General features: G+C 44.7%; 2 protein-coding genes across 4 annotated transcripts in view; one reads left to right on the forward strand and one right to left on the reverse strand.

Annotated features, from left to right (window-relative positions):
- The window catches only part of selenou1b (selenoprotein U1b), a 7,627-nt gene extending 2,523 nt beyond the window's left edge, over window positions 1-5,104 (forward strand). Inside the window, exons 4-5 of the mRNA XM_052112885.1 lie at window positions 4,002-4,166; window positions 4,316-5,104. Coding sequence (XP_051968845.1) covers window positions 4,002-4,166; window positions 4,316-4,429 — 279 coding nt within the window. The 3' untranslated portion in view covers window positions 4,430-5,104. The remainder of the gene's footprint in view (window positions 1-4,001; window positions 4,167-4,315) is intronic.
- A 4,380-nt stretch (window positions 5,105-9,484) lies between these two features.
- The window catches only part of LOC127633621 (leucine zipper putative tumor suppressor 2 homolog), a 13,852-nt gene continuing 5,836 nt past the window's right edge, over window positions 9,485-17,500 (reverse strand). For 2 of the 3 annotated variants that reach the window (XM_052112846.1, XM_052112848.1), the window contains exons 2-5: window positions 14,915-15,343; window positions 13,457-13,996; window positions 13,091-13,360; window positions 9,485-12,127 (exon numbers count right to left, since the gene is read on the reverse strand). In XM_052112846.1, coding sequence (XP_051968806.1) covers window positions 11,450-12,127; window positions 13,091-13,360; window positions 13,457-13,996; window positions 14,915-15,316 — 1,890 coding nt within the window. In that variant the 5' untranslated portion in view covers window positions 15,317-15,343 and the 3' untranslated portion in view covers window positions 9,485-11,449. The remainder of the gene's footprint in view (window positions 12,128-13,090; window positions 13,361-13,456; window positions 13,997-14,914; window positions 15,344-17,500) is intronic. The other variant, XM_052112847.1, reaches the window with a different exon arrangement.

The raw sequence follows: 17,500 nt of genomic DNA on the forward strand, positions 1-17,500 counted from the left end.
CATCATCATTCATTCATTCGATCATCATTCCATCATCCATCATCATCATCATCATTCATTCCATCGTCATCATTTACCATCATCATTCATCATCATCCATATCATCATCATCATCATTATTCATCATCATTGCTTGTCATCATTACGTATCATCATTACGTACATTATTCCATCATCATTCATTTCATCATTCATCATCATTATATACATCATTCATTCATTCATTCATTCCATTCATCATCATTCGATCCGATCATCATTCGTCTCATTGTATCATCATCATCATTCCATCATTCGATCATTATCATTCATCGCATTCATCCATCATCATTCATCATTCATCATTCATTCCATCATCATCATTCATCATTCCATTCCAATCATTCATTACCATCATGTATCATCATTACATCATCATGATGCCACTATTCATACACACGTCCCATTCATTTTGAACCATTATTCATTCATTCATTCCGCTCATTCGTCCATTACCATTCACATTACATCATTCATTCATCATGTCCATTCTTGATCCATTATCATTCGTCCATTATTCATTCATCATCATTCTTCATATCATTCATTCTTCATTCCTATCATCATTCTATCATCTTCTAATAATCATTATCATCATTCTATTAGTTATTACGCACCATATTGTTGCCTATTATTTTGTCCCATATTATTATCCATATTCCATCATCATCATTATATATATGCATTCATTATCATTCCATATATATATCATTCGTATTATTCATATACCATTCATATATATCTATATATAAGAGAGAGTGAGGAGAGCAGTGAGTGAGAGGAGTGAGAGATGAGAGCTTGATGTGATCGAGAGAGAGAGAGTGTAGTGAGAGGATGTGCAGGATGAGAGGACTTCATTTATGGTATGTGAGAGAGAGAGAGAGTGGAGGAGGGAGAGAGTTAGTGAGATGAGAGGATGTGAGTGAGAGATGTGAGTGAGGAGAGAGCGAGTGAGAGCTCCAACAACTTGGAAATCTTACTTTGAAAATTTGTATCGAAAAATTGCACCAGCTGACCTTAACCAACCTCAGAGTAAAATAAAAGAAAACATCAGAAGACTTGGAGAAAACAATTAAGAATTATCAAAATCCATTAGATAAATATATAACAATATCTGAAATATTAGAACATATAAAACATCTTAAATTAAAGAAAGCATGTGGACAAGATCACATTAGTAACTGAAATGCTTAAACTCAGCAGTCCCAGCATGATTCAAACTTTAGCCAAATTATTTAATTTGGTGTTGTGGTCCGAAGCGCCCCTGAGAGCTGGTCTGAGGGACTCATCACACCCATATTCAAGAAAGGTGATCGATTCGACCCCAATAGTTATCGCGGCATCAGTGTGGGCAGTGCTTTAGGAAAACTGTTCTGCAGCATCATAAACAGGCGATCGTCTCACACATTTCATCACACAACATTTTAAATAAAGCACAAAACACCGCACATCCAACCACATCTATTCCCTCCACACTCTCATCAACAAAAACATCAAGGACAAACAAAGACAAATATTTGCATGTTTTGTAGACTTTAAAAAGCATTCGACTCAATTTGGCATGATGGTCTACTATACAAAATCCTACAAATTGGCATCGTGTGAAAAACATTTGATATTATAAAATCTCTGTACAGCAACAGCAAAAGTGCTGTGAAAATCAGTGACCACAGAAGCCGCTCTTCCAGCAGGGCCGTGGAGTCTGAGCCCGACTCTATTCAACATCTACATCAATGATCTGGCATCAGCTGGAGAGCCTCGACTCTACACCACACACACAGGCCAGGGGTCAGGGGTCAGAGGTCAGATGTCTGCTGCACGCGGATGATCTGGTCCTGCTGTCCCAAGACACCTGAGGGCCTTCAGCAGAGCCTGTCCCTGCTGGAACAGTACTGTCAAGACTGGGCCCTGACAGTCAACCTGGACAAAACCAGAGTCATGGTGTTCCAGAAGAAGGCCCGATCTCAGGCACACAAACACCAGTTCCTGTATAAAGGCCAGGTCCTGCAGCACAGCACGAGCTATAGCTATCTGGGTATCGACATCAGCGCCTCGACGCTTCGGTCTGGCTGTTAAAACTCTGAGTGAAAAGGCACGGAGGGCTTTCTATGCCATAAAATCACGATGCGGACACTTAAAATTACCCATTAAAACCTGGATCAAATTATATAATTCAATAATAAAACCAATTATTTTATATGGATGTGAAATTTGGGGACCAGTACTAAATTTTAAAAATTGGGATAAAACACCAGTAGAAAAATTACAATTGGAAATTGCCAAAAATATTTTAGGGGTCCACAGAAACACGCCCACCGCCGCCTGCAGGGCGAGAGCTAGGCCTGTACCCGCTGAACATTGAGATCCAGAAGAGATGTGTTCAGTTCTGGCATCACCTCCATCAGTCTGATCCAGAGTCAGTGCAATATAAAGCCCTCCTCGCCAATGAATCCTCAGCAGAACCTCATCCTCTGAACACACTCGCTCTTCAACTCGGCCCATCAGACTATACTCCCTATTGACCACAGCTACAGCCCCAAAATTATTATTAAAGAAATCCACACAAATCTAAAAGACACTCATGATAAATCATTAAAAGCACATTTTGACCTCCAGAATAAACTCCAATGTTACTCGACCCTCAATAGAACCACTAAATTGGCCAGTTATCTATTTATTAAACATTTTAAAGAAAGACAAATCATCTCCAAATACAGATGAAGTGACCATGACCTAGAGATAGAGAGAGGAAGACGTAGACAAACATGGACAGAGAGAGAGAGAGGATCTGTAGACACTGTGATCTACAGCACATAGAGGATGAGGAACACTTTCTGCTCTTTTGCTCTAAATATAGCAATATAAGAGGAACGTTTCTGCCCAAATTTGAAGCCTTGATCCCATCATTCTATGAACTGAGTGACACTGAAAAAATGTCCTTCTTACTCGGAGAAGATGATAATACAGCTGCACTAGCGGCTAAATATGTGCTAGCTATTCACAACGCCAGAGACAGCTAATTCTCTAGAGTGACCCAATGTATTTATTTATACAGTGTGTGTATATTTATTTATCCATCTATTTACAATGCTACATGTGACATGATTTATACATATATGTTTTGTTTGTTTGTCTGTTTGTTTTATTATTTATATATAATAGTTGATGCTTTGGCAACATTGTGTTACACAGTCATGCTAATAAAGCAAATTTGAAATTGAAATTGAAATTGAATTGAGAGAGAGAGAGAGGAAAAAATAAACACTTACTCGCCGGTTCTCTGATACGCCGTAACTTGGTCCTCGGCCACGCCTCCACCCTCTAACGCAGGACAGTTGCCCCTCCCCGGGTGGATTGGAGGCCGACCTCCGGCCTCTGGCGGACAGAACGCCCCGTTGCGTTCTCAGGGAACAGAAGGGGCTTCCTCCGCCCCTGGCAGCGGTTCTCCCGCTCCAGGTGGTCGGCAGTGAGCCCCTCCCCGCTCGCGGTCGGCGGTCTCAGACCCCGGCGCGTTTCAGCAGCTGGTAGGGGTCCTAACCGCTCCAGATGGTCGGCTAGGAGCCCCTTCTCCCCTCGCAGTCACCGGCCGTTCCTCCGCTTCCAGGCAGCTGGGCTCCTCCATACCCCGGAAGATGGCCGCGGCTGCTCGTTGGGGTGGATGGTAGCGGCAAGAACTCCACTACGGCGTAAACGCAGCATTTTAAAATGCCTATATGTTATTGTATTATATGGCAAAATATAGACGCCATGAAAGAGCGTTAGAGCGAGCACACTTTACAAGCAAAACATTTTATTAAAGACGTTAATCTTAAATGCTAAAGCAATAAATATAATGTGGCATACGTGGCCGCTGCTGCACTTCATCACACGTTATGCTGCAGTTTCCCAGTGAAATGTCCAGCAGGGGGCGCCAAAAGTCCAATTTAAACTGTGTTTGTGTTTGTGTTTGTGTGTGCAATCAGAGAGGTTTCTACGGTCCTCGTGAGCGCCGGATGGGTTTATCGGGGTTTGTGCGTGTGGGCATCTGGAGGAACGGTTGGCGGGCGTTTCAGAACGGTTACTGGGGTAACGTGCGGGGCGAGGGCTTCGTCCTGGGTGCGGTTTATGTCATCGGCCCACATCAACAGGTATGTGAACACAGGTACAGTCTCAGGGACATACATACTGCTAAACATGTTCCGCTATACATTACATGGACTGTAAGTTCCTTTGGAGTAAAGAAATTGCAAATAGTAAATGTTAGTATTTATGTAAATCCTTCACGTTTGTTTTTCAGGGAATCTTGCTGGAACACAGAGAGATGGAGTTTGGAGATAAAGTCAAGATGTCTGACGTGATTCAGGCTGTTGAACGGATTCAAACCGAACGTGTGCCTCTGAAATTAAAGTAGAGCTCAATTATTCCAAACTCGTTTCAGCTTGAATGGAAATGTTCTCTGTAAATCTAGAAAATACGGAAGCCCTGAACCACATGTGGGAAAAAAATGGTGTCTCAGTTCCTTCCTGAGCCTAAGTCTTCATAATTGTAATCTTAAAAAAAATTCTCTCATCCAAATTATTTTTTCTCTCTTAAAAGAAAATCGTGTTACATGATAACTCCATATCAAACATATGTAATCTGAATTTGTCTTAACGTTCGCAAACCCTTAAATAAATAATACATGTATTATTCAAGTATACAGCAACAGAGAAAACATTAAAAACATTAAAAGCATTAAAAGCAGATCACATGTTTAGTGATAGTGGCACCTGCTGGACAAGGTTGGTACCGCATGCATTTCTTTGAAGAGAAAACAAAATGTAGGAAGAGAGAAAAGGAAGGAACTGAGACACATTTTATTTGATTTTTTTCACCATTATTTTATTCCCACCTTCCGGTGAGAGAAGAGAGCAGAATAAAGAGCAGATTGCGACTGTTCCACATGTAAAACATACTAAATGTCAAATCGCTGCAAACATGTACATGTGTGTGTGTGTGTGTGTGTGTGTGTGTGTGTGTGTGTGTGTGTGTGTGTGTGTGTGTGTGTGTGTGTGTGTGTGTGTGTGTGTGTGTGTGTGTGTGTAATTGATGACAGACTGACTCTAAACTCAGATGAAGGAGCAGTCTCGATGTTTTACCCTCTACACACATAACCTGTATCATCATCATCATCATCATCATCATCATCAATAAAACACAATCAAAGATTGTTTCATTATTACTGCTATCAAACTTCTTTCAGTTTCCTTAATTTTATTGTTAATTCATGGAATTCAGGAATCATTCAAGAATGCCAGACAACACTGTTTAATTAATTGATGAATATTGATAAATATGATGTTTCAGTGAACAGACTGTGAGAATGAGCTGCTGAATTATAAATGCTTCAGTTACTGACAATATTCCCTTAAACACACACATTTAAACAGAGAAACTGCCCTAAACACCATTTACCCCTCATGTTTACCCCTCATGTTTACCCCTCATGATTACCCCTCATGTTTACCCCTCATGTTTACTCCTCATGATTACCCCTCATGTTTACCCCTCATGATTACCCCTCATGTTTACCCCTCATGTTTACCCCTCATGATTACCCCTCATGATTACCCCTCATGATTACCCCTCATGATTACCCCTCATGTTTACCCCTCATGTTTATCCCTCATGATTACCCCTCATGTTTATCCCTCATGTTTACCCCTCATGTTTACCCCTCATGTTTATCCCTCATGTTTACCCCTCATGTTTATCCCTCATGTTTACCCCTCATGTTTACCCCTCATGTTTACCCCTCATGATTACCCCTCATGTTTACCCCTCATGATTACCCCTCATGATTACCCCTCATGATTACCCCTCATGTTTACCCCTCATGATTACCCTTCATGTTTACCCCTCATGTTTACCCCTCATGTTTACCCCTCATGATTACCCCTCATGATTACCCCTCATGTTTACCCCTCATGATTACCCCTCATGTTTATCCCTCATGTTTACCCCTCATGTTTACCCCTCATGTTTACCCCTCATGATTACCCCTCATGTTTATCCCTCATGTTTACCCCTCATGTTTACCCCTCATGTTTACCCCTCATGATTACCCCTCATGTTTATCCCTCATGATTACCCCTCATGTTCACCCCTCATGTTTACCCCTCATGTTTACCCCTCATGATTACCCCTCATGTTTACCCCTCATGATTACCCCTCATGTTTATCCCTCATGTTTACCCCTCATGATTACCCCTCATGATTACCCCTCATGTTTATCCCTCATGATTACCCCTCATGATTACCCCTCATGTTTACCCCTCATGTTTACCCCTCATGTTCACTCCTCATGTTTACCCCTCATGTTCACCCCTCATGATTACCCCTCATGTTTACCCCTCATGTTTACCCCTCATGTTCACCCCTCATGTTTACCCCTCATGTTTACCCCTCATGATTACCCCTCATGTTTACCCCTCATGTTTACCCCTCATGATTACCCCTCATGTTTACCCCTCATGATTACCCCTCATGTTTACCCCTCATGTTTACCCCTCATGATTACCCCTCATGATTACCCCTCATGTTTACCCCTCATGATTACCCCTCATGTTTACCCCTCATGATTACCCCTCATGTTTACCCCTCATGTTTACCCCTCATGATTACCCCTCATGTTCACCCCTCATGATTACCCCTCATGTTTACCCCTCATGATTACCTCTCATGTTCACCCCTCATGAGTACCCCTCATGTTTACTCCTCATGTTTACTCCTCATGTTTACCCCTCATGATTACCCCTCATGTTTACTCCTCATGTTTACCCCTCGTTTACCCCTCATGATTACCCCTCATGATTACCCCTCATGTTTACCCCTCATGATTACCCCTCATGTTTACTCCTCATGTTTACTCCTCATGTTTACCCCTCATGATTACCCCTCATGTTTACTCCTCATGTTTACCCCTCATGTTTACCCCTCATGATTACCCCTCATGTTTACTCCTCATGATTACCCTTCATGTTTACCCCTCATGTTTACCCCTCATGATTACCCCTCATGGTTACCCTCATGTTTACCCCTCATGTTTACCCCTCATGATTACCCCTCATGTTTACTCCTCATGTTCACCCCTCATGTTCACCCCTCATGGTTACCCTCATGTTTACCCCTCATGATTACCCCTCATGATTACCCCTCATGGTTACCCTCATGTTTACCCCTCATGTTTACCCCTCATGATTACCCCTCATGTTTACTCCTCATGTTCACCCCTCATGTTTACCCCTCATGATTACCCCTCATGTTTACCCCTCATGTTTACTCCTCATGTTTATCCCTCATGATTACCCCTCATGTTTATCCCTCATGATTACCCCTCATGTTTACCCCTCATGTTCACCCCTCATGTTCACCCCTCATGTTTACCCCTCATGTTTACTCCTCATGATTACCCTTCATGTTTACCCCTCATGATTACCCCTCATGTTTACCCCTCATGTTTACTCCTCATGTTTATCCCTCATGATTACCCCTCATGATTACCCCTCATGTTTATCCCTCATGATTACCCCTCATGTTTACCCCTCATGTTCACCCCTCATGTTTACCCCTCATGTTTACCCCTCATGATTACCCCTCATGTTTATCCCTCATGTTTACCCCTCATGTTTACCCCTCATGTTTACCCCTCATGTTTACCCCTCATGATTACCCCTCATGTTTATCCCTCATGTTTACCCCTCATGTTTACCCCTCATGTTTACCCCTCATGATTACCCCTCATGTTTATCCCTCATGTTTACCCCTCATGATTACCCCTCATGTTCACCCCTCATGATCACCCCTCATGTTTACTCCTCATGATTACCCCTCATGTTTACCCCTCATGTTTACTCCTCATGATTACCCCTCATGTCTACTCCTCATGATCACTCCTCATGATTACCCTTCATGTTTACTCCTCATGTTCACCCCTCATGATTACCCCTCATGTTTACCCCTCATGTTCACCCCTCATGTTTACCCCTCATGTTTACTCTTCATGATTACCCCTCATGTTTACTCCTCATGATTACCCCTCATGTTTACTCCTCATGATTACCCCTCATGTTTACTCCTCATGATTACCCCTCATGTTTACTCCTCATGATTACCCCTCATGTTTACCCCTCATGTTTACTCCTCATGATTACCCCTCATGTTTACTCCTCATGTTTACCCCTCATGATTACCCCTCATGTTTACCCCTCATGTTCGCCCCTCATGATTACCCCTCATGTTTACCTCTCATGTTTACCCCTCATGTTTACTCCTCATGTTTACCCCTCATGATCACCCCTCATGTTTACTGCTCATGATTACCCCTCATGTTTACTCCTCATGATAACCCCTCATGATTACCCCTCATGTTCACCCCTCATGATTACCCCTCATGTTTACTCCGCATGATTACCCCTCATGTTTACCCCTCATGTTTACTCCTCATGATTACTCATGTTTACTCCTCATGATTACCCCTCATGATTACCCCCTCATGTTCGCCCCTCATGATCACCCCTCATGATTACCCCTCATGATTACCCCTCATGTTCACTCCTCATGTTCGCCCCTCATGATTACCCCTCATGTTCACCCCTCATGATTACCCCTCATGTTTACTCCTCATATTCACCCCTCATGTTCGCCCCTCATGTTTAACCCTCATATTTACCTCTCATGTTTACCCCTCATGTTCACCCCTCATGATTACCCCTCATGTTTACCCCTCATGATTACCCCTCATGATTACCCCTCATTTTCACCACTCATATTTACCTCTCATGTTTACCCCTCATGATTACCCCTCATGTTCACCCCTCATGATTACCCCTCATGTTTACCCCACATGATTACCCCTCATGATTACCCCTCATGTTTACTCCTCATGTTTACCCCTCATGATTACCCATCATGTTCACCCCTCATGATTACCCCTCATTATTATCCCTCATGTTTACCCCTCATGTTCACCCCTTATGATTACCCCTCATGTTTACCCCTCATATTTACCTCTCATGTTTACCCCTCATGATTACCCCTCATGATTACCCCTCATGTTTACCCCTCATGATTACCCCTCATGATTACCCCTCATGTTCACCACTCATATTTACCTCTCATGTTTACCCCTCATGTTCACCCCTCATGTTTACCCCTCATGTTCACCCCTCATGATTACCCCTCATGTTTACCCCTCATGATTACCCCTCATGTTTACCCCTCATGATTACCCCTCATGATTTACTCCTCATGTTTACCCCTCATGATTACCCATCATGTTCACCCCTCATGATTATCCCTCATGTTTACCCCTCATGTTCACCCCTTATGATTACCCCTCATGTTTACCCCTCATATTTGCCTCTCATGTTTACCCCTCATGATTACCCCTCATGATTACCCCTTATGTTTACCCCTCATGATTACCCCTCATGTTCACCCTTCATGATTACCCCTCATGTTCACCCCTCATGATTACCCCTCATGTTCACCCTTCATGTTCACCCCTCATGTTTACCCCTCATGATTACCCCACATGATTACCCCACATGATTACTTGACTTTGTTCACATATGGACTCTGAAAACACATTTTATTGGTTTTATTTCACTTTGTTACACTTGTGTTCCCAGTCAAAAATGACCGACCATCGGAAATGAATCGACTGTACTCAAAATACTGAAATATTAGTGAGTGTGTGAGTGAGAGTGTGTGTGTTAGTGTGTGTGAGTGTGTGTGTGAGTGAGTGTATGTGAGTGTGTGTGTGTGTGTGTGTGAGTGAGTGAGTGTGTGAGTGAGTGTATGTGAGTGTGTGTGTGTGTGAGTGAGTGTGTGAGAGTGTGTGTGAGTGTGTGTGTGTGAGAGTGTGTGAGTGAGAGTGTGTGTGTTAGTGTGTGTGAGTGTGTGTGTGAGTGTGTGTGTGTGTGTGTGTGTTTGTGAGTGTGTGTTTGTGAGTGAGTGTGTGAGTGAGAGTGTGTGTGTTAGTGTGTGTGAGTGTGTGTGTGAGTGAGTGTATGTGAGTTAGTGTGTGTGTGTGTGTGTGTGAGTGAGTGTATGTGAGTGTGTGTGTGTGTGAGTGAGTGTGTGTGTGTGAGTGTGTGAGTGAGAGTGTGTGTGTTAGTGTGTGTGAGTGTGTGTGTGAGTGAGTGTATGTGAGTGTGTGTGTGTGTATGTGTGTGTGTGAGTGTGTGTGTGTGTGTGTTTGTGTGTGTGAGAGTGTGTGTTTGTGAGTGTGTGTGTGTTTGTGAGTGAGTGTGAGTGTGAGTATGTGTGTGTGTGGCTACAAGGCATATTTCGGCATGACTGTCAGTGATACAGACAAACTCTTGGCACCTCATTTCACCTGCGGGCTGCAAAACAACTTCTGGAAGCTGAGATGCACAATTGAAAAGAGAGCCATGAAGTTCGCCATCCCAAGAATTTGCTGCTCCATACTGGTAATAAGTGCCCGTCTCTTCCCCTGGCACACTCGGGGCACCTCAAAGAGGATTACAGCAGCATCAAGACCTCGCCGGACACCTTGAAGTGTGATGAGTACATTTCAAAATATCACAATCCTGCTCACAAAAGCAAAGTTTGTGGGGAATAATCGAGATTTTCTACTTCTGAGGCATAAGCATTCATACAAATACTGTTTTATTAATTGCATTTAGTGTTTTATTTGGGTACAAATATAACCGTCATGAGGGTTTATAAAACTAGAAATCCAGAGTGCATGAATCTTACCTCAATAATGCTGCTCCTCAAATACATGAATGCCAGTAAAGTACATTTAATTAAACACTCAAGCTGCGTTCACACCACCGGCTACTGTGCGCTGCATGTCGCCAGTGGCGGACCGTTAGGTCGCTAGTGCTGTGTGTGGAGAGTCTGAACAGCCCCGTTTCTTTACAATTAATATTATTATTAAATATTAGGGTCACGTGAGCTCTCCCATCTTCTCTCCCATTGGCTCTCGCTGGGCAGGCGTGTGTGTGTGAGTGTGTGTGTTTGTGTGTGTATGAGTGTGTGTGTATGAGTGCGTGTGTGTATGAGTGTGTTTGTGTGTGTGTATGAGTGTGTGTGAGTGTGTGTGTGTGAGAGAGTGAGTGAGTGAGTGTGTGTGTGTGTGAGAGAGTGTTTGTGTGAGTGTGAGTGTGTGTGTGTGTGTGACGGTTGCCGACGGCGACTGTCGCTCGTGTTGCCGGAAGTCGCCAGCTCTCATGTTATCGCGGCGTGTCGCTGGCAGTGTGAACGCAGCTTCATTGTGTGCCACATTCCAGAATAATAAATGATCGTCTTAAAGCGGGTCGGTACTGGACTGTGGCCTCAAACAATCTTTGTTGCATTTAATGTAAAGCTAGTACTAGCAGTAGAGCGTGATTAATACATGTTTAGTGTTTGAAGACGGATGTTAGATGTCCGTGGTGGCGATGTCATCAAAGGTGACTTCATTACCGCTGCTTTCATCGTCGTCCTGCTCTCTGGACTCCAGCTCCAGACTGAGTTCACGCAGAGATCGCTCCAGTGCACGGTTCCGTTTGCTCATCTGAACGTAGTTCTGCTGCAACAGTTTCTGATATCGAATCACTTTCTCTTTCTCCTCTTCCCAACTCTTCCGGTCACTCTCGAACGTCGCGGTCCAATCGGACCAAGTCTGGCGTTCGTAAGCAAGCTCCGCCTTCAGTCTGTCGATCTGCTGCTTGGATCCCTTTAACTCTTCACTCTCATCGGTCAGCCGCTGCTCCTCCCCGCCCCCTCCGTAGGAGGACAGGTCGGTGACGTGCGTGGCGCTCAGGGCCTCACGCAGGCTACACGACGACTCCTCGAGACGGCTAATTTTCTCTCTGAGCAGCTCGTTTTCACTCTTGCGACGCTGCAGTTCGTTCTCGCACACCTCGAGCTCCAGGGTTCGGGTACGAGAGGCCGTGTGCGCCTCCTGCAGGTGACTCTGACACGTCTGCAGCTCTGCGCGTACGTCCCTCAGCTGCCCGCGCAGAGTCACGAGTTCCCCGACACGCTGAGACAGATCGGCCTGCAGGTCTCTCAGCTGCTGCTTCAGTAATGAAATCTCACCGGACTTCTGGCACACCTGAGGGATACAGCAGAGAGAGAGACAGACGTGAAGTCGCACCTGAACATTAGGTCTGTGTTGGTGATGAGTGGCATCACAGGTGAAGACGATTACGCATCACGCAGTATTTGGCCTTGTTTAAATCGGGAGTAATCGTGTGTAATAGTTCTGCATTAAAAAAATCTGTTGTTTATAACATCTGTAGCTGTATATCAGGGGTCGAGGGTCAGGGGTCTGTGGTCAGGGGTCTATGGTCAGGGGTCAAGGGTCAGGGGTCTGTGGTTTGTGGTCAGGGGTCTGTGGTTTGTGGTCAGGGGTCAGGGACCTTTTTTCACTAAGGAGCCCATTTTTACATTTTTGGTTGATGCATTTTTTCGAAAGAGCCCGACCACAAACCAATAATTCACTATTTTCAAAAACAACGTTTTTTAGTCAAATAAAATGTTTATATTGCTCAAAGACTCCTGAACAACAAACAAATATGCAAATATTAACGGGTAACATGTTGCAATATGGAATTGAGAACACACGTGTTTGTGCGGGTCTCCATAAAATTACTTCCCTTTTACGCTCGACGATATGTAAAAAATATTTTAACGATAATCGCATTTAAAATATTAATATCCGATTATATGCTCAATCCCCTCGGAGGGTCAGCTGAATATTTTTGCTTTATTGATTTTGCTTTAAAAATTTAATTGATTTATTAAAACTTGAACAAAAAACTAAAATTCAAGTGTAACGAAGTGATAAAAACATCTTATATATAAGCCCCTCCCCAAATCTGGAGCCTGTCTGTTACTTTGAGCACGAGACACAATACGAGACAGAAGTGGAGCACACATACACTGTGAAGTGAGCAGTGCATGCAGACTATTTATTTAATTAAATCGCATCCTTTTGTGGTTTAATGACCCTAGCTGGATCCACGTCTTAATTTGCATATAACGGCATTTCCTCCGTTGGCGTTTGAGTCCTCACCTCCCATTTGGTCTCCTCCAGTCTGGGGCCGAGCTGTGCGTGTTCTCTTTCGTAAGAGACGCAGCGCTCCTCGAGTCTCTGTCGCTCCTGCAGCAGCTGCGTGAACTCCTCCTGCTGTTTCTTCCTCTCCTGTTGCAGCTGAAACGCTTGCAGCTGCAGTAACTGTTGATCTCGCTGCGCTTTCTGAGGCGACTTCTGCATCTTAGCTGCACAGGTCTGTCTGAACTCCTCCATCTCCAGCTCCGTGCGCTTCTGTCGCTCCTCGTACACCTGCAGCGAGACACACAAGACTAGTGCCTAACAACACTGGCTCAAACATTGGCATATTCCTTTAATATGCACAGATGACGACGCCAGCTCACTAACCTGACAGATGGCCGCTTTGTTGTCATCCAGGTTCTCGCGGAGCTGCTGGAGTTCCAGGTCTCTCTCTCTCAGCTTCTCCTCTAAGTCTCTCACAATCGTCTCGTAGACCTCGATGTGCGGAGGGGAGTGTCCGCTGAAGCACATGTCTGACAGCGGCTGACAGCGACCCCCCAGAGACCCTGTGCTCTTACTGGACGAGGAGCGTCCACTGTCAGAGTTGGAGTGTCCGTGATGTTTGGTCAGCTCACTTTGGTTATACACGGGGCCGTTATGTGACGGGATGTTTGTTGAGGAGGTCCGAGCGGTGTCCGTCATGGTAAAAGACTGGCTGAACAAAGCGTTGCGAGCTCCACTGTAGGAACCGCGGCGTTCCGTTGGTCCAGATGCAAGCTCCTCATCTCCTTGAGACAACATACTGAGGTTGCCCTGACTGCCGGATAGAGCGCCCCCTAGTCGTGGAGAGAGGTACTGCACTGCATTACGACTCTTGGGGACGACGGGTTTGAAGGCGGTGGGTCTGATCAAGGCCTGATGATTGTTCTGTAGGACAACATTAGCATGATAAGTGACAAAACAGTTTGGACATGTTCCTGGATCAGTATTCCATTCCAAGCCTATTTAAAGGGGAGTGTAAGGGGACGCTTTTAGGGCTCGTTAACCCTCGTGCGTCAATTTAAAAGAGTTACTCAGAGAAACTTTATTATATATATTTTAGGTAACAGGTTAGGTCATGTTTTTAACCAACATCAGTCCTGATCATAACTACCAAATATTCATTTTCAGGATTTTAACCCTTTAAATGCCCGTTTGTTTATATAATGCCACTGTTGTTTTTTTACAACATCTGCATCATGTATTCAGTTGTCCTGCAGGTCTCTATAATACAGTAAACAGAGAATACACACACACACACACACACACACACACACACACACACACACACACACACACACACACACACACACACACACACACACACACACACACACACACACACTTGTCCTGCAGGTCTCTATAATACAGTAAACAGAGAACACACACACACACACACACACACACACACACACACACACACACACACACAGATGTCCTGCAGGTCTCTATAATACAGTAAACAGAGAATACACACACACACACACACACACACACAAACACACAGATGTCCTGCAGGTCTCTATAATACAGTAAACAGAGAATAGGGGAAAAGTTTGTATTTGCTGCACAGGATAAACATGAGGATAATGGCGCCATTTGGTGGAAAATATTACAAATGTAATTTTGAAGTCAGGACTCCTGAATGAACACATAATATCATACAATTCATGATTTTATTAGTGCTGTCAGTGCCGAATGGGCCGCGATAAGCTAAAATGAGCAGGCGCGTTATAAAGAACTGACCACATAATGGCGCCGCGATATGCAGAAAATGCCTGCGCAAACCACTGAGACCGTACTCACCGTTTCTAACTGTCCAGACACAGGGACGAGTTTTGGCGGTCCGTCCACTCCAGTGAAACCCACATCCGAATGATCGCTGTCCCAGTCTGTAATCAAGTCTTCATGCGAGTACGAACGACCACCAAAGCCCTTCCCTTTGCTCACAATAGCCCTCCTCTTACTGGACGGGGTGCGACTGCCAACCAGAAAGTCCTTAGAGGAGTCTGACAGCAGTCGTCCTGACCCCGGCGTGCCCTTGCGGACACCGGTGCTCACCCCCATACTGGCTCTGTCATGATAGCAGATCTGGCTGGGCATCAGGCTGCTGACTGCACACATCGCTCCGGTCGGGGAGCGCCGGTGACGACGAGGGTCCAGAGCGGGATGGTCAAAGAACACCGGGACAGACTGGAATAGTGCCATGACTGTTGACCGGTGACTTCAGAAAACCTGAACACAGAAAAGAGAGTCAGAGAGTATTAAAGAGGTCTCTTCCACTGAATCACAATAAACATGGAGACGGCGTATGAGGCGTGTGATAATAAACATGCTGATGGTGTTCACAGAGAGAAAGACAGCGTTAGAGAGACCAGCACTTCCATTTACACGTCTGTAACCAAACCTAACGTTATAACAGCTGTATAAACATACAGCACATGCAGCACATACAGCAATGAACATCTGAACCATGTTTTATGCACCACCAGTGATTCACATCACCTCTTGTGTGCAGCGAACCTCCATACAACATTAAATACAACACAGATGTACTGCCCACACACACACACACACACACACACACACACACTCATACACACTCATACACACACTCACACACACTCATACACTCATACGCACACACACACATGCACACACTCACACGCACGCACACTAATACGCACGCACTCATTGCTAGGGAAGGTAGAGTCACATGGGGTAACCAAATTGGCCCGGTTGCTAGGGAGGGTAGAGTCACATGGGGTAACCAAATTGGCCCGGTTGCTAGGGAGGGTAGAGTCACATGGGGTAACCAAATTGGCCCGGTTGCTAGGGAAGGTAGAGTCACATGGGGTAACCAAATTGGCCCGGTTGCTAGGGAGGGTAGAGTCACAAGGGGTAACCAAATTGGCCCGGTTGCTAGGGAGGGTAGAGTCACATGGGGTAACCAAATTGGCCTGGTTGCTAGGGAGGGTAGAGTCACATGGGGTAACCAAATTGGCCCGGTTGCTAGGGAGGGTAGAGTCACATGGGGTAACCAAATTGGCCCGGTTGCTAGGGAGGGTAGAGTCACATGGGGTAACCAAATTGGCCCGGTTGCTAGGGAGGGTAGAGTCACATGGGGTAACCAAATTGGCCCGGTTGCTAGGGAGGGTAGAGTCACATGGGGTAACCAAATTGGCCCGGTTGCTAGGGAGGGTAGAGTCACATGGGGTAACCAAATTGGCCCGGTTGCTAGGGAGGGTAGAGTCACATGGGGTAACCTCCTTGTGGTCACTATAATGTGGTTCTCGCTCTCGGTGGGGCGTGTGGTGAGTTGTGCGTGGATGCCGCGGAGAATAGCGTGAAGCCTCCACACGCGCTACGTCTCCACGGTAACGTGCTCAACAAGTCACGTGATAAGATGCGCGGATTGACGGTCTCAGACGCAACTGAGATTCGTCCTCCATCACCCGGATTGAGTCACAGCGCCACCACGAGGACTCAGAGCGCATTGAGAATTGGGCGTTCCAAAATTGGGGAGAAAAAGGAATACACTTACTTATTTTGAGATGAAGGAGACTTGGCTCTGTTACAATCCTCTATATTTTAGTATTTATCAAATTAAGCTTTTAATAGCGTACATCCACTAGATTAAATCTGCAGAGAACACTTCACTGAGGCTTGTATATATCTCACTCTGTCAAGACTCTGTTCATATACAGTTACTCTCGGGTATTCTGTGATGTCATTTAAACACGAATGCAGCTGTGTGAGGGATTAACAGCTGTTAAGAGAAAGCGCTTTATCACACATATGTCAGAGAACATGGCTTTTATGCAAGTATACAGGATATTAGAATAATGTTATTGAGCAGGTGAACTACACAACTGTCAGTGATGTTATCTTGTCAACAGAGGACTTTAAGTGATCATAAACTACTGTCAACACACACACCTGACGGACAGGTCGAGCCGGAATTCCCCACGCATCAGAACGGAGACATTTCTCACTTACTGCAGGGACAAAAGAGTCTTAAATGCCATTTAAAGGGAAAGTACACCCAAAAAATGAGAAATTCTCTCATCATGTACTCCCCCTCATGATTTCTCAGATGTGTTTGACTTTCTTTCTTCAGCAGAACACGTTTGAAGAAATATAGAGAAATATTTCAGCTCAGAAGGTCCTTATAATGCAAGTGGATGGTGACCAGACATTTGAAGCTCCAAAAAGCACAGACAGTCAGCATAAACATCATCCATACGACTCCAGCAGTTAAATTAATGTCTTCTAAAGCAACACAATCACTTTAGATGCAAAAAAGATCAATATTTAAGCACTTTTTAACTATAAAGCATCGCTACCGCTGACTATCTGTGCTTTTTGGAGCTTCAAATGTCTGGTCACCAT

Source organism: Xyrauchen texanus, chromosome 40 (assembly GCF_025860055.1).
Source record: "Xyrauchen texanus isolate HMW12.3.18 chromosome 40, RBS_HiC_50CHRs, whole genome shotgun sequence".
Lineage (NCBI taxonomy): Eukaryota > Metazoa > Chordata > Actinopteri > Cypriniformes > Catostomidae > Xyrauchen > Xyrauchen texanus.